Source organism: Hermetia illucens, chromosome 5 (genome assembly GCF_905115235.1).
Source record: "Hermetia illucens chromosome 5, iHerIll2.2.curated.20191125, whole genome shotgun sequence".
NCBI classification, from domain to species: domain Eukaryota; kingdom Metazoa; phylum Arthropoda; class Insecta; order Diptera; family Stratiomyidae; genus Hermetia; species Hermetia illucens.
Window position 1 is genome coordinate 63,472,815 of NC_051853.1, and position 21,522 is coordinate 63,494,336.

A 21,522-nucleotide genomic window follows, 5' to 3' on the forward strand; every position below is an offset into this window, starting at 1 on the left:
GGTCAAAGCTCTTACTGTAGAAGACTATGATCTCGCCAGTCCTCATGTATTCCTCGGAGACTTGGGTTCTTAGCAAAAAGAATTACAAACTCTTGGCCGCGTTCGAGAGAAGAATCCTCCGAAGAATTTTTGGCTCTCTACATGAGGATGGACGATTCCGTAGCCTACACAATGATGAAATCTATGAGCGATACCATGATCGTCCGGTTGTGGATAAAATCCGGCTCAATAGGTTACGGTGGGCGGGTCACTTAATCCGTATGGATGAGGATGATCCCACCCGGAAAGTCAATAAGGGCAATATCTATGGTAGAAAAAGAAGACGAGGCAGACCCTGCCTAAGATGGAGCGATGGCGTGGGTCAGGACGCCAGACAGCTTGTAGGGATATCGAATTGGTGGATCTCGGCGCAAAACCGGGATGTCTGGAGTTCCTTATTAGGGCAGGCCTAGACCGGATACCGGTTGTTGCGCCGTTGATGATGATGATGTAAAACAAAGCCTTATTAAAATCGGCTTACTGTCTGTCTGTCTTTTTTTATAGATGGAGGTCTTACAAAGACACTGCCGCGCCACGTTGCGGCAGTGTGTGGGATTCTCACCCATTAAAACCACCCCCACTTTCAGCATTATTTCGCGGGGTGGACTGCGCCATAAGCGACCAAGCCTTCCGTTTTTCGCGTCTTCCTAATGTGCTCCGTTCTTCCAAGTTCCTCCTGGATTCTTTTGATTGCAGAGTTCACCGCACACCGGTTTCCCTCCGACTTCAACATTTCCCTGACGATGTTTTGCGGGCTTAGGTTGGTTTTCAGGAAGTTTTCCAGACTCATCCTCTCTGAGAAAAATCGTGGACAGTGGAACATAACATGCTCCAGGTCCACATTCAGGACACAAGGGAGAAGCATTGAATTGGTGAAGGTACTTCTTGTAACCACCATATCCTGACATGAATTGCGTCAGATGGGAGTTAATCTCGCCGTGTAGTCGCTGGATCCACTGCTCAATACTGGTAATCAAATTGTGGGTCCAGCGACCCTTCTGTGTGTCGAGGCGCTTAGTCAAATAACTAGGGACACCCGTTTTAGCCAGTCAGCTTTTCATCCACTCCCAACATGCAGAATTGAACGCATTTTTGATGTCCAACGTCACCACGGCACAGCTTTTCTAGACGACATCGCGTCTCGAACCAGCTTCAAAACAACGTCTACGGCATCGATCGTTGAGTGTTCTTGGCGAAATCCAAATTATCGCTCCGATATTCCATCCTTATATTCAATGATAGGGAGCAGTCTATTGTAGATGACCCTTCGAGCATCCTTCCTGCCGTGTCGATGAGGCAAATCGGTCGGTATGATGATGGGTGTCCTGGGTGCTTATTCGGCGTCGGGAGCAAAACTAGTTTTTGCCTCTTCCACCGGTCGGGGAAAACTCCTTCTACCATGCATGTTTCAAAAACGCTGATAAACCAGTCGGGTCTGGTGTTAACGGCAAGTTTAAGAGCTCTATTGGGAACAGCATCCAGACCGGGTGCTTTATTATCACCAATTCTCCGGCAAATTTGCGCAAATTCCTCTTCAGTTACCGCAGGTATGGCGTAGATGTCCAATGCTTGCTTGCGCTCCCCTTATCCGGGGGGAAGAGCGCCATCATGATATCGAGCAGAAGATGCGGGCAGGTCAGTTGTGGTGTTCGCCCTCTCATTTTCTTCATAACCATCCTGTACGATGTTCCCCAAGGGCTTTGGTCTGCCTCTGCACCAAATTTCTTTGATTTCCCGAGCTAGTGGTTCATAGTTTACCTTGTTCTCCACGTATTTCTGCTCAATGTTGCTGTTGTGAGCGATTGTAGTTTCAATAATATACGCGGAACGATTCGTCTTGTCCATTAACAGCACATCAGTCTTATTGTGCACATGGGAGTGGGAGAATGGGCATATTGGAGCGATGGATTGAGTATTTGGATGAACTGCTTAACAACCAAACTATCGCCGAGTTGGAAGTCCCGCCAACTGAAGCTGCCGGCTTAAAAACCATAAGCCGCCAGGAGCCGATGGAATTACAGTCGAATTGGTTAAGTATGGGGGCGGACAACTACACCAAGTGGGTCATCAACTAATACTCAAGATGTGGGACAGCGACGAACAACGACAGAATCTATGAGCGATACCACGACCGTCTGGTTGTGGATAAAATCCGGCTGAACAGGTTGCGGTGAGCGGGTCACTTAATTCCTATGGATGAGGGTGACCCAGCCTGAAAAGTCTAAAAGGGCAATATCTATGGTAGAAAAAGAAGACGAGGCAGACAATACCTAGGATGGTGCGATGGCGGCGCAAACCGGGGTATCTGGAGTTAAGGCAGGCAGGATGATGATGATGACTTTGGGTAATCAATCCAAAATAAATTCGGTAGTAAAGCTACTAGTGCGACATCGGATTGGGCGTTAGGCGGGGTCGTAAAAAACAAGGGGTCAGGGTGAAACTTATGCGAGAAAACCTGAAACTGCATAAATAATCCATTTTATTAAAGTTTCTCTCTTCTGAGCCCCCGGATAATTTGAAGACCAGGGGAATCCTCACCTTCCTCTTCCTCCACCCATCGACGGGACTGTAGGCAGAGTTATTACTCGTATATCCGCTAACTAAGAAGCACACAAATTATCATCTAGCCTTTCTCTTTGTAGTGGGTGCTCAAGCGAACTCAAAGATGCTACTACGATTTCACATGTCATCCTACACATTGGGTCACACTAAATATATATTTTAAACTGTAGTATTGTCTGCAAAATCACTTATGTATATACATACTATACGTCAATATTGAACGACTATTATCTCTGACTTTTCCCAGAAGAAATTCTTTTTTACCTTGTAGATACTTGCATAAATAGAAATTCTGAAGGAAATCTTTAATGACTTAATAGCACTTTCTTTCAAACTCAGATAACTTAATCATGTCTTACTAAGTTCATGTACTCGTATATAATATATAATTTTATTGCGCACTAATGTGAATTACTCAACGAACGATAATGATGCTAACAAGGGCAAGGCAAAGGAACTACAAGGTTAAGAAGAGGAGCTCATAAAGTGAATTTCGACAGTATTTAATAGAAGTTTGCTAGGGTATCCAGTCAAATATCCAGTTCTAGTTTAAAATTTGACTCTTAAGGTGAGTAAAAAGTGATCCAGTCCGGAGAAACCGCTTCATGATGGAGTATAACTTACTATATGTATATTTCAGATTTTAAAACATGGTGATCGGGAAAAATGAAAACGCAGTTTTAACACTATTTATCTTAGTTGTCATTTCGAAATTGACACCAATCATTGGGGAAACTCGGAGTAAGTGCAAAATAGGACTATTATTTATTTAAATTGCAACGTGCTTCGTTTGCTCTGCTACAACACTCTACCCCGAGTTGAAACCAAAGGGGGGGGGGGGGCACGGCCCCCCCAACCCTGCTGCCGTAAGTCAAGATGGATACGTGGCGCACCTCCCGCCCTGATCGCGTTTTCTTTCTGGACGAAGGCCTTTAGTCGAACTAAGGAGACCTATTTGACCGTACCCCCAACGTTGAAGCTATAATAATGTCGTTCGAGTAATACAAAGGGGCCCTTATAAGGTGGCTGCAGTGGCCTCCGAAGAGCGTCCGTCCTAACTAGAATATGTGTACAGGATTCGAAATCTTTGGTCACGTAAGCCACGGTTTTTATCGTCGTTGGTGGGTGGCGACGGCTTCAGGTTTGGTATTGTATCCTTGACCAGACGCAACAGATCAGTACCGTTAGTCCCGACCTAATGTCGAGAACAAGATGGCTGGGAGTTTTTGATTGGCTGTTCTCCCATTGGCTGTTCTCCCATTGACCTACCACCGGTCACCACCACCAGCGCCCCTTTATAATTTAGGTAGGCAGGATCGTTCGAGCCCCAATGGTTGGCACTTAATGCTAGTATTAGGTAAAATCTGGCATCAGCCGAGATTATGGCAAAAGGAAAGAAAAAAAATTGTTATTTGCTGTGGCGATGGTGGTAAGGTTGTAATGTTGATGGTTCCGTTGGGAAGCGATTGGCTGACTTGATTTTTCGCCTGCTACTCGAGTAGTTGAAAGGTGGTTGCGCTGGTTGGATTTTTTGGGGCGCCGTCTCTCCGAGTGCGGTTGGATATATGGTAATTGACCGGTTCACTGCCGCGAGCGAGAATTTTAGTAGGAACATGTGTCTGTCCTTTTACATATAGAAAGTAGCACCATACATGCGAGGGGGGTTGGGGACCATATTTTTTTCATAGAATATGGTCATGTGGGATATCAAATTAAAGGGCTCGATTAGTACTTTTCGAAACTGATCTTATTTCTGATATTTAGTGAAATATAGAGAAGTGAGGGCTCAAAATTTAAGCCCCAAAAAGTGAAGCATGTCGGTTCTTAGAACCTATCCAACCGAAAAATTTGAAAAAAAACACAATAGTGCGTTTATAAGAAATATATATTCCATACCTACATCTGCTCAAATAAAGATAGTAGGAGCATATTACCACATTTTCGAAATTTACCCGAAAACCCCAGTTAGTTCATGCTAAAAGCACACAACTCGGATCAGTACAGGGAATAACATAAGGCATATTTCAGAAGAGCTTTGATGCAATTCAACCATTATTAACAAAGTTATGGACGCTCAAATTATTGCATTTCACGATAATTTATTGCGCTCTAAGTCGTGTATGACGTCAAAATCATATAAAGTGAGCTTATATGAACGGCGGAGTCCATGCGGACATTTTAGTTTTTGCTTTTTAGCTTCTTTTAGTTATTTGTGTATCATAGACATAGACATAGAGAGTTTCTCACACAAGATGAACACACAATTTTTATCTCCGAAGTGCTCAGCTTTCGGTATCCTGACTTGTTTTATTGATGACAACATGCAAATGATATAAATTTTTCCAACCCCCAAGTGTGGGTGATATTGACTGTGCCACCTGAACTATTCAAGGTGTTTCCGTACTGCCCCACCAGCCTAGAGAATCTTACCACTGAGTACAAAGCCTTAATCTCCGCTTGGATGTCGGTTAGAATGGTTATAGTACCCTTGGGGCTTAGATCATACCTAGGCATCCACAGGTTTCCAGTATCGCCAGTACTACTGCTTGAAATGTAGTGGCGAATCCTGGGAGACCGGATCGTATGGTCTACACTGTGATGTACATACCCGTGTTATGTCCCATCTTAACATATGATACTCTTGTGTGGTGGCAGTGCAATGGAATGGAGCTTAATAAAACTCAAAGAACCACGTGCCCAGGTGCTACCGCGGTTCGGCAGTCCTGTCCGCCAGAGTCAATATACTCTTGCACCTCCTTGACTTAGACACGTGAGTCAGGATGTTGGACAGCGAGGCCTTATGGCCATAGTAACATCCTAAACGGCGGACTACGTCACACGTAAGCCGAACTTCATAACAAACTTTGCTGTGGAATTTCCAACCTGATATAATATCTTTCATCAGGATCAAAGATGGTCTGTGGAGTCGGTGCGGCAGTTTTCTCAAGTCTGGGAATTTTTCCGGATGTAATTTACCTACTATAGACAGAATCACTCGTGATTCACGGGGGATATAAAACGGTAGATCCCTTAATGTTTTTTAATGTTTGACCAATTTTCCGTATGGTGAATCAATGAAGGAATATTGCCACTCTAAAAGCGTTGGCTTTTCAATCAGGTTTATACCACAGTCATAACATCTTCGTCACGTATCTTACCTTAGGTTTTGTAGAAATGCATTCAAGTTTCTTTAGCAATATACTTGTAGAGTTCAGGGCAGTGTTTTATGAATTGGAAGGAAACTCCTGCCTGAACGTAAAAGCTATTCCGGATGAGAGTTATAATGTACATCATGCGACCCATAACTGCGCCAGTTTATACATGGAAACGAAAATTAAACTCCACTTTTGCCAATCAAATTCTCCTTAGAAACATCTTACAAAAAAAAATTGACAAGAACATGATAGAAAGGAACCGATGATTCCAAAATTAATCCTATAGAGGATTTTAGTACATTTTAATTTATTTTTCTTCTCATTTAAGGTAATTGCAGCGAAGGCGACATTTGGCCCAGCGACGACAATTGCTATGTTTATGAATGCGGAAACAATTCACAACCAATTAGGTACAGCAAAGTATGTCCACCAGTGCCGACATGTCTTGCCTTCGGTCTGTACTATGAAAACTGTTGTCAATATTGCAACGAGAAAGCATTACAGAATATAAATGGCGACATAACTTGGAACGACTTCGAAACACACCCTTGCAAAAGAAACTGCGTCAGTGGTAATACGATGACCTGCATTTATTCCTTCGATATTTCAGCATTTCTGGCATTTAACGCCGCTTGCAATGACTGTCCAGTGGTTAAGTCAGACTGTGATATAACAAACTGCGTTCCCACTGATGGTATCACCAAATTGATATTAGTTGCAAACAGAACTATCCCTGGACCATCAATTGAAGTATGTGCGGGTGATACTGTTGCTGTCGAAGCTCGAAATGGCCTCATATCTCAAGCCATTGTCTTACATTGGCATGGCATTCCCCAACTGGGAACTCCCTATGCTGACGGGGTTCCGTATATAACACAGTGCCCAACAATCGAGGAGGATAGCTACCTATATATTTTCCACGCTATTAATCCAGGGAGCTATTTTTGGAATTCCGATGAGGGCCTAGAGAAGGTAGATGGCCTCCTAGGTTCACTGATAATTCGTCAACCAATGGATAAGGACCCTCACGCTGCTCTATACGATACTGATGACAATGTCATCTTCATTCAAAACTGGTACCACACTTTCTCGGAGAGTAAGCTATATGGCTGGGCCATGTCGTCACTTTCAAGCCTTTCGGATAATTTTCTTATCAATGGCAGGGGACGAATATTGAAACGATTAAATAGCACTTATGAGGAAACTAGTACTGATTCGGCAGTTACTGATGCGATGCCCTTTGCTGAATTCAGGTAAGTATCCAGATTTTGCAATCTTTTTTGATACAAGGCATATAGTCATATATATTATATAATTAAGGATTTGTATGTCCCTGATTTAAGAATTTTCCTATTTTTCATTTTTATCGACCCCTTGGCGGTCAGACTCGTCTTCCTTTTGCACTCTTAGAATTTCTTCAGATGAACTTTGACTGGATAGCATATGCATTAACGAGCGTAACGAATCCATTTGCTTTATTGTCAGCATGCGAGGGCTTTTAACGGCTTCAACTAAGGTGGCAATGAATCGCGCAGTCCATCTGCTTCTTGACTCGTTTTTCCAGGAAGGAGTTGCCACTCATTTAATGGATCTTGGCGTTCTTCACGAGCAACTACCTTGCTTGCACTTGTACATAGCTTTACGCTCCTTAGCAAGAAGGGCAAGGGGAATCATTTTTGCGATCACCACCACGGCCAATTCAGAGAAACTGCGATAGGCAGACACCACCCGCAAAGCGTTTACGATACACCTTGTTGCCAAGAGGATCAACCCACATTTCCGTGGCGTAGAACAGAACAGACTGCGTTGCACTTATTACGTGGTTTACTAGATGTAGGAACCCCAAGACTTGATTTTAGCCGACTTAAGGCCGGAATTCCAGCTGCAGCCTTGTCCGATGCGATTGTTTTGATATATTTGAGAAAGCTTTGAGCCGAGCATTCAGCGTTGGGATTTGGGAATTTTCGGGTTGCCATTTATAACCGAGTTCCCCCATTCACCTCGTCGACTAGGTCCTGCCATCAGTGATCTTTGCTTCTGTTTATTGCGTTGCGGAGTCTACTTTTCGTTGATTTGTATACTACCGTTGTGTTACACGCCTAGTTCTGGTCGTTTAAACGTTGTGTCAAGCGGCAGAATTTATGACACTCTTTCCGAAGCTCTGCGATTTTCCTCGTCCACCAGTGCATAGGAGGTTTGTCACGTTTCGGCACTTTTCTGTGCATGGGTGTTCCGCAAACTGCCGTTATTAGGCTCATAACCGAATTCGCTAGAGTATCAGCTCTAGCGCCACCACTACCCGGAATGGTTTCCAGCCCAACTCTGCCCGTCTCAGTTTCATCGAATTTCCTGGTGTTCACCTTCGCGGCGTTCCATGCACGGGAAGGGCGCCGGGTTGGTACACGCCGAGAGGTAGCGCCTATAGACTAGGTTAGGTATGCCCCATTCAAGTGCCCTGACATTGAAGTCAACCCCAACCGTCTTCCAAAGTATTAAGCCTGCGTCGGGAGGGAGGGTCTGGATCCACGATGGTGGGGCCAGAACCAGCTCTTGGAATCCGACCATCTATTGTCAAGTCTACTTTGAAGGGTGAAATTGCAAGGATTCACGCGACCGAGTGGAGAAATTTGGACTCTTGCCGCAGGCGAAAGTCCTTGTGACAGAGCCTAGGGCCAATAGTGCGGCATTTTCGTTGTCCCTTAAGAAGGTAATTGCCTGACGGTCGCTGTGGGTGTAGTCCTCGCTAACATACAACGCGCCAGCACAAAGCTAACAAAGACCAGATTGAGGCCGACCCTCCTTTCCGAAAGCCACTTAAATTATCTTCTTTGACCAAACTATATCGAACTGCGCAAAAGCCTACAATAGCATTTTGCGTTGCCCTCTTCGCTTCCCTATTCGAGGGTATTCATCGTGTTGCATTGTGAACAAAGTTGTCTAACATGTTGTCAAATTCAGACAATGGGAGAGCGGTTGGGCCAGCTTTGTGCGTACATACCGATTATCTTCACCCACACAAAACCAGTGGCCACCTGACTTATGGTGCATGGTATAGCTTTGCACCTCATGCCCATATCTTTATTCCACCCGTATGGTTCAATTACGATAGTAATTTCTATCTCAGATTCGTAGGCGATCTGCTGAAGAAAATCCCGAGCAACCCTGCAATGATTAAAGTTTGCTTACACAAACGTTTCTTTTCCGTTGTAGTCAATGCATTACTAAATTCGGGGTATTCGCTACTTCCGACAATATCCCGGTTATTCCATTCATCCTTTACATCGATCAGACCGATCAACGCCGACGGTGCATGCTTTCGCTTAGCGCTTAAACAAGTGCTGTTTGAAACATCCTTTTTAATAAAGTCTTTTCTCTGAGAGAGTAGATAACCCATCCCATTCGAACATTTTCGTCCGGCAACAATGGCTGCACCGCTCCCACTAGTAATCTAGTAGTAAAATTGTAGTGGTTAGAGTACGATCATAGGCTTTTCTAAAACTCACAATGGGTTCTTCTCCCAGTTCCTCCAACGTAAACTTTTGCAATGCAGTTTAATTTCTCCTCTGAATATTACTTTTTCGGAATTCCTGCACCGTATGTAGATCTTATGTTTTTGGGCTTGTACCGTGATATTCTTCCCAAGTAGTGTCCATGACACTACGTTTTGCTGTTACTTTAGTAACCTGCGGCACAGTAGAGATTGTAGTTTGCGACTTCTGCTTCGCACCCCCTCCTTCCCCATGTTTGTCCTTGATGAACTCTGTCCGCATACCATAGTGGCTATCGTACGAAAGGCCATGGTTCAAATCTTACTCGAGGCAGCTGGAATTCAATCGTAACTTGACAGCAGATACCATTCTACTCAGCTGTAAATGATTAGTTCAGTCAAATTAGGGTAATAATTACGAGTGAGCGCAATGCTGACCACATTGCCTCCTACAGGATGATGTAATCCTGTAGTGTACCGTTATGGTCTTAAATGAAATCTTCTAACGCACTCCAAGGGCCTGATCCACTTGGATTGTCGCGCCAACGGTTATTTTTGTTGTTTTAGCTTTCTGTAACACTTCTTTGAAGATCTGGCACCGACCGGAACCAGGAATGTCAGCCACATTTTTCTTTAGACCACGGTCCTTGCAAAGGAAGCAGCATTTTGCCGACTCACAGGTCTTGGCTTTGTGGCGGTTTCGCCTCACTTATAACATGTGTGTGTGGGCTTTTGTCCTGTTAGCTTTGCAAGCCCCTGCTATATCCCCGTAGGTCCCGAACTTAAAACAGCGCATTGGAGCTGTCTTTATGCTGCAAATGATCCACCCGGTCCTTATAGTGCCGCAATGAAGGAGTTGGTTCACTGTCTTTTCGAAGACACTGAACGTTTGTCCACTGGAGTTGATAGATATAACTCTCACTTCGAGGTTGTTTACATCTGGATAATCCCTTTTTCTCTTCCTGTGTTTGTGAGACAATCCAAATCCATTACTTCAAGGATGAACAATAATGCCAATAATGCTCTGCACTGTTCTAGGAAACGTACTCTTCTTTCCTATCTTCGACTCATGCTCGAAAAATATAACGTCGATTTGAATTCGCCGGATGTAGCTAAGATCTACTCCCACGTCACCTGGTTTCACATTGTTACTACAGTGGAGCTACTGCTGTCAATGTTCAACTTAGGTTGTAGCTGTTTTTGAATTTTTACTTTCGACTACTTTTCGACGCTGCTTGGCCCGTTTGGTTACCATCACGCAAAATTCTTCACGCTGCGTCCTTGTCGGCAAATCCATGCTGTTTCTTCTCGCCTGCTTTTATCGTTTGTTTGTTCCTCCTCTAGCGGGAGGAGGACACGGTCTTTTGTGCAACTGGGGGCTGCCTGGGTATGTCTTTTTCCGCAGCATCACGGTTGTCTTCTAGAAGTTTCGCTGGTGTGTAATAAAACGCAGTAATCCTTCCGTATCAATTATACAATTTTCGACATCTATGGAGATGCTTCGCTGGCCGATGGTAGCAGCCTTCATTTTTCGTACGACCACTCCACATTGCTTGACTAGTCTTTCTTCGGATGAGGTCTATCCTGGTTTGGTTGGGGAGTTCGTCAAATTTTTTTTCCTGACAAAGAGTTGACACGTAGCTCGGAGGTTGTCACTGTCTCTCGTGGCCCCTTTTCTAAATTTGAATTCGATGGCGTCTCTCCTCTTTGGTCGCGAGGACTCTTACCTTCCGTGGTGTCGCTCCCTTTTTCATTACTAGTCGCCTGGCATCGTTGGAAATGTACGTCTTTCTACTTTCTTGGTAGGTAACCGCCGGAACTTTGTAATTGCAGGATTTATAGCGGAATCTCCCATTTCAGCTGCCAAAAGCGGTGAGTGTGGTGCCCCCTTCTAAAAATTTCTGCTGTTGCTATTGTGGTTGATATTGTCATTGTAGTTAAGGCCCCAGCTGTAAGCCGCCATCTCCGCTAGAAAGTGCAGTCACCGTAGGTGATTGGCTATGCAAGCATGGAGGTCACGCGTTTTGATACAAACCCTTATGGGAGCTAGTCAAGAGAGCATATCAACTGAGCTTGCACTGCCAACTTAATGGTGTCATAGCTTTGAACTTACTTGGTGCCTACCAATATTATTGCCGAAACGGAGGCGCACTGACAACATTAACCTGATAGCCATTTCCACGAAATGTCACTCTGGTGTTGGTAACAGAATGCCACAACTGTCAGCTCATGTGCAACTTATTGCGAATCGTTCGTCAAACCATAAGTCCATGTCATTCCGGGTCGTTGGCGTTATCGATATGGATGAGAACTGAACCGTTGACGTCCTTCGAAGGAAAGATATGCGACCACATTCAAGCACTTTGATGATGCAGTATACAGCTCAAAAATCATTGCGATCTGCAGTATCTTCCTTTTCCCTAAACAATGCAATAGCAAACTCTCTTGACCTGGCCGACGACTTGTGAGGTACCCGCACTTTTAAAGGCAGCCCAATGCTAAGGCGAATTACTCAGTATATCTGTCGCTCGATCAGCAAGATAGCTCTTCCACTGTCGAGCAACAGCTGGATCATACAAGCAAATGAAGGACTCAACATGTAAGCGAACTTAAGCGACCATCAGATAGTGACCTCTTTCTCTGTTGTTACGCACATCCAACAGGCAACCCCTAAATAAACTGCTGATCAAGAACTGGTCGAACTGACTGCTTTTACGACGTCGGTCAGTTGAAACCCAACTGACTTTTTGGCAGGGTCTGTGCTGGAACAATATGCCACCAATGACGAGGCAGTGAAAATTACAGAAATCCACTAACCTCCCACCATTACCGTTACGGTCACCAAGATATCAGATCCCACCTTGGCATTCAGATCACGATCAGAATGTCACCTTTAGGAAGTCTCCCCTGAACTGCATTTAATTGTTCGTAGGAAGCATCCTTCTCTACTATATCGGAAGTCTTCGTTGGCGGTGGTTCATTAATTTACTTCGCTTAAGCCCAGAATATCCAGCTTATGTATGTCTTCGGAATTCCCGCTCGAGTTGAAGAAAGCGGACATTTTGAAGACCATCGCAACAGTAGCCGAGGAGCGTGCACACATTTCGGAAACCAATTATAGTCCGTTTTCGATAACCAAAAGTCTTCGACGTGAGATCAGTCCCTAGTCGAGGCATTGTAGACGTTCCGGGAAGTTTCAAAATTTGTAGGTTGCTACCCTACAAATTTCTATTCCCTTTAATCGCCTCTTACAACAAGCAGGGAAAACTTTGGGTGTATTCTTAAACCCCAACTCACAGGGCTCTGTAAAAATAACAGAAAATTTCGCAGTATGTAGCGATGCTACCAGGATCAAAAATACTGTCTTCTTTTGAAGGTTTTGTGTGAAACAAAACCTTATTAGAATCGATTCGATGTCTGTCTGTCCGTCTGTCTGTCTTTTTTTTTTTTTTTTTTTTTTTTTTTTATGGATGGAGGTGGAAATCTTAGAAAGACACTGCCGCGCCAGGTTGCAGCAGCGTGTGGGATTCTCACCCACTAAAACCACCCCCACTTTCTCCTTTTTCCTTCCCCGCGGGACCGCCGCAAAGCATTACTTCGCGGGGTGGACTGCGCTTTACGCGACCACGCCTTCCGTTCTTCGCGTCCTCCTTGCGCGCTCCGCTCTTGCCAGTTCCTCTTGTATTTGTTTGATGGCGGTGTTCACCGCACACCAGTTTCCCTCCGATTTCAACATTTCCCCGACGATATTCTGCGGGCTTAGAGTGGTTTTCAGGGAGTTTTCCAGACTCCTCCTTTCTGAGAGAAATCGTGGACAGTGGAACATAACATGCTCCGGGTCCTCAGGTGTGCAACCACATTCAGGACACATGGGAGAATCATCCAGCCTGAATTGGTGCAGGTACTTCCTGTAACCACCATGTCCTGACAGGAATTGCGTCAGATGGTAGTTAATCTCACCGTGTCGTCGCTGGATCCACTCTTCAATACGGGGAATCAAAGTGTGGGTCCAGCGACCCCTCTGCGAGTCATCCCACCGTTTCTGCCACTTTTCCAGCGACTCTCGCCTTGCCGCCTTTCGGCATTCTGCATCCTTTTCAAGAGGATTCATCTTCCTTGCCTCGTACAGGCAGCGTGTCTCACTTGCCAGAATGTCTATCGGGATCATTCCCGCAATAACACACGCTGCCTCGCCTGATATTGTTCTGAAGGCGCTGCACACCCTTAGCGCCACTAAGCGGTAAGTCATATTCACTCTCCTACGATTACTCTCACACGCTAATGCTTCCTCCCAAACTGGTGCCGCGTATAATAGTGTGGAGCGAACCACTCCGGCTACAAGTAATCTGCGACTGTACCTTGGACCTCCAATGTTAGGCATCATCCGCGCTAATGATACGCTGGTATTTGCCGCTTTCTCACAGGCATAGTCCAGATGTCCCCTGAAATTGATCTTAGCGTCAATCATCACCCCCAGGTATTTGATAACCGGCTTCGAAGTGATGACGTGACCACCAACGCGAATATTAATCGTATTCCTCTTCCTACGATTGGTAATCAAGACCGCCTCCGTCTTTTGTTCCGCAAGGTCAAGCTGAACCATCTCCAGCCACGCTTTTATGGCGCTAATGGTTTCGTTAGCGTACATTTCGACGTCTTCAGGTTCTTTCGCGACGACAACCACAGCTAGATCATCTGCGAAACCGATTATCGTGGCCTCCTTTGGCACGGGAAGGACAAGGACCCCATTGTACATGACGTTCCACAGGAGAGGACCCAACACTGAGCCCTGTGGTACTCCTGCGGTGACGGTGTACTGCTTGGATCCCTCATCCGTGTCGTACCACAGTGTCCTCTCCGAAAGGTAACTGTTGAGGAGCTTAGTCAAGTAACTAGGGACACCCGTGTTAGCCAGTCAGCCTTTCATCCACTCCCAACATGCGGAATTGAACGCATTTTTGATGTCCAACGTCACTACGGCACAGCATTTTTTAGACGACATCGCGTCTCGAGCCAGCTTCAAAACAACGTCTACGGCGTCGATCGTTGAGTGGGCTTGACGAAATCCAAATTGTCGCTCCGATAGTCCATCCTTGTATTCGATGATAGGGAGCAGTCTGTTGTAGATGACCCTTTCGAGCATTTTTCCTGCCGTGTCGATAAGGCAAATCGGTCGGTATGATGATGGGTGTCCTGGGTGTTTATTCGGCTTCGGGAGCAAAACTAGTTTTTGCCTCTTCCACCGATCGGGGAAAATTCCTTCTATCATGCATGTCTCAAACACGCTGATAAACCAGTCGGGTCTGGTCTTAACAGCGAGTTTAAGGGCTCTATTGGGAACAGCATCCAGACCGGGTGCTTTGTTATCACCAATTCTCCGGCAAATTTGCATAAGTTCCTCCTCAGTTACCGCAGGTATGGTGTAGACGTCGAGTGCTCGCTTGTTTTGTTTGCGCTCCCCTTTATCCGGGGGGAAGAGCGCCGTCACGATATCGAGCAGAAGATGCGGGCAGGTCAATTGTGGTGTTCGCCCTCTCATCTTCTTCATAACTATCCTGTACGCTGTTCCCCAGGGGCTTTGGTCTGCCTCTGTGCAAAGCTTCTTGAAGCATTCTCGCTTGCTGGTCCGTATAGCCTGCTTAAGCCTACCTCGAAGGTTCACATATGCTAGCCGTTTCTCGTCGTAGTCTGGTCTTGCTCTAGATCGTTGGCAGATCCTTCTAGCACGAAAACATGCATTCCGTAACACCGCGATCTCTTCATTCCACCAATAGTTTGAGCGCCTTTTTGCGAGAACTCGTCGCCTCGGCATAGCAGCGTCGCATGCTCTTGTTATGCGTCCCATCATTTGCTCTACCTTTTCCGTAGCCGCACCACCGGGACATTGGCCTCCCAATAGCATCTCTATGAACGCATCCTCCTCAAGCCCTTTCACGGACCAGCCCCGGTTTCCAGCCTCACAGGGACACGCATCGACGCATGGCCCATACTCGATCTGGAGGAAAATCGCCTGGTGGTCGCTGTGAGTATAATGCTCACTGACAAACCATGTCATTCTCCTCGCCAATGTGGTACTCACATACGTCAGATCGACTATTGAGCCCGACCCTGTCCCACGAAAAGTGGAAACGTTTCCCGTGTTGGCAAGCACCAAATCTAGCTCCGCGAAAGCCTCGAGCAGGATACGGCCCCTGGTGTTCGTAGTGCGACTGCCCCAATCCACGGCCCACGCGTTGAAATCACCAGCTATGATCTTGGGGTTTCGACTTCTTGCATCCGAGACTAGCATACCTAGCATTCCTTCGAATTCTGTTATCGTCGCGCTTGGTGGAGCATAGCAACTATATATATAGATGCCAGCTATTTTTGCCCTGACGAATCCAACTTCTGGAAACTCCATCACTTCTTGAATGGCCTGATTTCCACACGCCCATATTGCCGCCTTGCCAGTTTCATCTGCAGTCCAGGCACCGCTCTTATTGTTGCGATAGGGCTCGCTGATTATGGCAGCTTCGATTCCCTTCTCATAGATGGTCTGCGAGAGAAGGTCTTGCGCTGCCTCGCAGTGGTTGAGGTTGATTTGTATCAACCTCATTTTTTTACTGCATTCAAGGCTCGCCTAAACACTGGGCATCTGCTGCTGCCTGCAACGTGCCGACAGTCGACGCCCTTTTTTTCCTTGCAGAGCATGCATTCAGGCTCAGCCTTGCATTCCCTGAACATATGGCCTTCTCCCCCACATTTTCTGCAACATTTTGACCTGTCACAGTCACCGGTGCATTTCGCCGCTATGTGGCCGAATTCCAGGCATCTAAAGCAGCGCTTAAGGGATACCTGCTCCCTGAGTCGGCAAACGACCCAACCTATTTTTACTTTCCCAGCCGCCAGCAGTTTGAACGCTGCTTCAGTTGGTAAGCTTATAGTTGCCGTTTGCGTGCCTCCGTACGCCTTCCTCAGTCCCTTGATTGCGGAATCTTGCAAGCCAAGTGGTCCGAACTGCTTTTCTAGGGCGTCACGGATATCCTCCTTGGTCGTAATTTCGTCAATGTCCTTGCATTCTATGACAAGCTCCTGCTTTCTGGCCCGTACTTGAGCTTCTTCTCCTAAGGACTTCTCCACCTTGCCGAGGAAATTTTCTGCCGTTTTGCCCGGAGACTTCTTCAGCTCCAGCATCAAGTCTCCTTTCTGGGAGCGTCTGATTCGGCTAACGTTTTCTCCAAGGTCCATCAGCTCAGGATCGGATTTGACCTTCCTAAGGATATCGGCGTAAGTCATATCCCCTTTTTTGGAGATGATGATTAATTCGGGCCGTAATCTTCTTTTCTGCGCCGTATTTTTCCTTCCACCAACCTTGGTCCATGCTTCCTTGGTCCCTTTTTGAGGCTTTGCCTCCCTTGGGCCAATTGGAGCCGGCGCCGCAGTTTCCACGATGTTGGTAACTTTGTTTCCCTTGCCTTTTGCCGGTGAGAGGCCTTTTTGCCTTTTAGCGTCCTGTGAGGATCCGAAAGAATCGTTCGCGCACTCTCTACTCCTCTTTTCAAGTTTACCGCCCTTTGGATGTTGAGGGGGTGTCACTTGTGTTGCCTGGGTGACGCTTGATTTCTTCGAGGCGTTTTTTTCTTCCTTGGCACCATTGTATAGTACCCGAATGGTACGGACCATGTTTTTGATGGCCTGGTGCACGTTGTGTTTGTCCTTAATAAATTCGGACAACTCTACTATTTTGCCTCCGAGTAGGGCAAACGATGATTCGTCCGGACTCTGAGATAGCTCCTCCGCTTGGTTTTCGCATTGGGCGCTTACGTACTTATTAGCCTTCCGAATGCTTCCCTGATTTCCTTCCTTCATCAAGGTTGATTTCGGAGGAGATCGCGCTATCGTCGAGCTTCTCTTAAATGGATCAACCACTAAGTCCTGCGACATATTTCGACCAGGTGCAGTTACCCCGCTATGGGCTAATAACTGACCAGTTTGTGCCCTATCTTTTCTTGGGTTTTGAACAGGCGTTCTCGGGAGTGATGTACTCCTTTTAAATGCCTCTTTCTCCAGGCTACTTGTAGTATTTGATGCAACGGTGGCCAAGTAATCCACCACCGAGGCACTGCAGTCGAGGGATATCGACGGCCGGGAGCCTGCTTGCCCACTCCCAAAAGCCGCCGGTACTGGGTTTCCGAAGCCCTGCACCGTAACTTTATTCTCCTTCTGTTCCTCCATGTTTGGTTTTATTTCTGGGTATCCTTCCCATAGCCAATTTTTATCCACGGGCGGGCGTTTACTTCCCACCTACCCGGCCTGCGCATAAGCATGCCCATACACGCACACCTGCAAATGCGTATATGTGCATATTCCTACGCATCCGCCGAGCATTCCCTTATCCGCACGAAGGGACGCGCCTGATGGGAGATTTGGCAACTCCGCACAGGGCAACTCCGCACACTCCGTCTGTCTGTCTGTCTGTCTGTCTGTCTGTCTGTCTGTCTGTCTGTCTGTCTGTCACAGCCGATTTATTCGGAAACGGCTGAACCGATTGTCACGAAAATTGGTGGGAGTATGTGATCTGCCGTTCCCTTTACATGCAGCAACTGCCGCCATTTTGTGTTAAGTTTAAGGGGGGCTCCCCATACATATGAAAGGAGGGTGCAACATTTTTTTTCATAAAATGTGGCCATGTGGGGTATCAAATGAAAGGTCTCAATTAGTACTTTTCGAAACTGGTTCAATATTTAATATTGGGTGAAACATAGGGGAGTGAGTGCTCAAAATATGACCCCCAAAAAGTGTAACAGGTCTCGTTCTCAGAACCTATCCAACCGAAAAATCTGAAAAAAATCTCAATAGTGCATCTCTACGAAATCTAGGCCTCAAAATATATCCGGTTCCGATATCTGCACAAATAAAGTTAATAATAGTATATTTCCACATTTTAGAAATTTACCCGGCACCCCCCTTATGTTCATCCCAGAAGTACAAAATTTGGCATGGGTATAATGAAGAATATAATGCACAATTTGGTCAAGTTTGAGGAAAATCCAACCATTATTAACAAAGTTATAGGAGGTAAAACTTTACAATTTTTTGTGAATTTCGTGCACTCTACAACCTGATGACGTCATCATCATATATCAATTCGTCAATACCATACGAAGTAAGTTCGTATGAATTGGGTGGAAAAGAATTATTTTGTTTTAGTTCTTTAATCATTTGTATATGAATATCAATTATTCCAACGAGACATGTGTGTATGTAGGTATATAGTATATGCGTGCTAATGAACTTTGCGGGTAGAGCCTAATTCAGATAGATATAAGAAGTAAATCGGAAATATGGGTACGATCAATTTATATACGTGCCTATAAGTGTACAGTATTCGGAAATAGGCAGTTTGTTTGTTTAGGGTGAGCGTAACATCTACGGCTGTAATATGTACGTATGTCTCGTAGTTTTGTAGCTGTATACGGATAGAAAAATGTGCGTTGAAATTTCTTAGATAAGATGAATACAAAACCTTTATACCCGAAGCACGAGCTTCCGGTATTCCGACTTGTTTTGTTATGAAATCAGCCATCGGAGGAATGGTTAAGTTAGTTGAACATCGGCCTCTCGATCTCGTTCCGCCGAGTTCGAATCTCCGTCGACAGAAATGTTTGTGTCCGCCTTGGTGCTTATCTGTAGACTTATCACTTGCCTAGCATTAAGGGTGATGATAATAAAATAGAAGCGCAGTTTCATTGCAAGTGAAATGGGGGAAAAACAGCAATAACAACGAAGAGAATATCTGGATGTTCTGTGCTACACAAAGTAGTGAGCATGACAAATAAGTTTATTGTTCCTTCTTCCTTCTATATAATATAAATATCTGTATATAATAAATTAAACACTTGCTTAACCGCATTATATTATGTTTTATCGAATAAAAATAGGATAGCATCTGGCAGTCGAAACCGATTTCGCATCATCAACGCCGGCAGCGCAATTTGTCCGGTAGCAGTTTCCGTGGATAATCATACGTTGACTGTTATTAGTGCCGATGGCTTTGATATTGCCCCTATTGAGGTACAAAGAATTGTAATGAACAATGGTGAACGGTTTGATGTAATAATTCAGGCGAATCAACCTGTCGGCAACTACTGGATCCGCGTCAAAGGAGTGCAAGCCTGCACGAGCATCGAACGCCAGCAACTAGCCATCTTACGTTATGGAGGGTCATCAAGCGACGACCCGACCCAACCTACAGATTATTATTTCCCTTCAGATGATGAGGTTACGCTGGACTCAACATACAATGATGACAGTTCTAGCTTAGAGCTTCATTTAACTGACCTGCAGTCAGTAAAGCCCCTGGAACCAGAATTGAGTTCTGACCAAGTGAACAATAAATTCTACATTCGACTAGGGTATTCCAGTCTTTTTAATCCTGCGTTCATGGCCTCACCAAATTCGCTTCCCAAACCAAGACAGCAATTCAATAACATCACCTTTGAGTTTCCTCCTACATGTCTATTAACGCAACCGGATGAAGACCACTATTTTTACTGCAACGAAGACTCGTTGCGTGACCAAGGAAAGAACTGTGTGCAAGAGCTTTGCACCTGCATACACGTCCTTCGCGTTGCCTTGAACTCAACTGTGGAAGTGATCCTGTTTAACGGCGATGCGATTCCTGCTGATAATGATAAGACTAAAAGCGCCCAATCTGCAGTTCACCTGCATGGTTATAACTTCCGGGTCTTAGGCATGGAAAAGGTGCCTGGAATCAACGAGGAAAAGGTCAGTTTAAATACTTTCTTTTTGGCTAATGAACCTTATTATGTATTACGAGTTCCGCGCTTGCAGCCAACTGCTTGTAGGCCACGCCTAATATAGAGACATTTCCCGAATAGCAGTTGGTTACAGGTTCATAAAACCCAAACTAAGCTAAGTAATGCATAATCCTTGTGGTATTTTCAGCATTTCGATCGGAATAGTACCTTAAGAGTTTACCGTTTTTGGTTTAGCGAGTTTGGAGAATTAAGTCAACATAATTTTCTCATTTTCTTTGCAGATAAGGCAAATGGACAAGAATGGGGAAATCAAAAGAAATTTCATAAACCCCATCATAAAGGACACAGTAAATATCGTGCAGCCGGGCTACACGGTCATTAGGTTTAACGCCACTAATGCAGGGGCCTGGGCATTACATGGCACCGTCCAATTTAAGTATATGACTGGAACAGCATTGCTTTTTATGGTTGGTGAACGGTCGGATTTACCTCCAATTCCAACAGGATTACCAATGTGTCGGAACTTTATTGCGTGAACTGTTGTGGCAAGTCAGTGCAATTTTTAATTAAAAAAACTAATAATCATGTAATCGAAATCAATGTCTAGGAAAATAGAAGCAAAATAAAATATCTACGGGACTCTTTACTTTTGGTCCTTTCTCCATTAAATGAGTAAACAAAAAATACGTTTCTAATTTCAGCCCTTCAAAGTTCTGTGCCAGATAGTGTCCAGTTTCTTCGTTATTTTACCCTGAATTAGGTAATTTTTTCGAGTGAGGAGGTGCATTAGTGAGTCACTGGGGTACATTTCTTCTTAGCAGAGTTCTTTCAAGCTTTTCTCTAACTTCTCAGGGAAAATTCTTTAAGGTATACCACCGGTGTCTCAAAATGTAGGCACAAAATGTTCATAGTTTAAAGTATCTTGACGTACAAGCACCACCGTAGTGCAATCGCTCACGAGATGCAAGCGCAATTCACCGCGGAGGTAAAGACAGTTCTACTGCTAATCAGCTAATAGTATCAGAATAAGGACCTAGCTTCAGAGCATCTCCGCTTATCGGGTACCACTGTCATTTAGGCTTGGGACGACACCCGACTAGGAGTACTATCCAATGCCGAAGGGATGGCTTTGTTTGAATTTGGTATTTAGGGATAACATTTTTCAGCGTCTATCTAACACCGAATAGGAAAATTCCGAACTTTCGAGCAGGGTTGATGCTCTGAAGAACGATGTCTCGGGCACGGAGGGGCGCATGTTTGTGGGTGACTTCACTGCCAAAATTGGGTGACTTCACTGCCACAATGGGGCATGCCTCACCTAGATTCCAGAGGGGAACAGGCATCAAATCACCATCAACGTGGCGATGCCCAAGCTGCGAAGCAAGTATTCCCGACGAAACCAGATCGTGGTATCGCTGGTAGGCGGATGGTGAATTGTAGAACACTTCTCACTAAACGACCATCACTGCGCTCGAAGTGGTTGACCCTACCTCGTGAAGAGCACCAGCCCGACACTCTC

General features: G+C 45.3%; 1 protein-coding gene across 1 annotated transcript; it reads left to right on the plus strand.

Moving 5' to 3' along the window:
• The first annotated feature begins 3,226 nt into the window (after nt 1-3,226).
• Nucleotides 3,227-20,539, plus strand: LOC119657404 (laccase-4-like). The gene is made up of 4 exons (XM_038064296.1): nt 3,227-3,342; nt 6,085-7,009; nt 19,164-20,010; nt 20,285-20,539. The coding sequence occupies exons 1-4, from the start codon at nt 3,252-3,254 to the stop codon at nt 20,537-20,539; spliced, it is 2,118 nt and encodes a 705-aa protein (XP_037920224.1). The 5' UTR covers nt 3,227-3,251.
• Nucleotides 20,540-21,522: the final 983 nt, after the last annotated feature.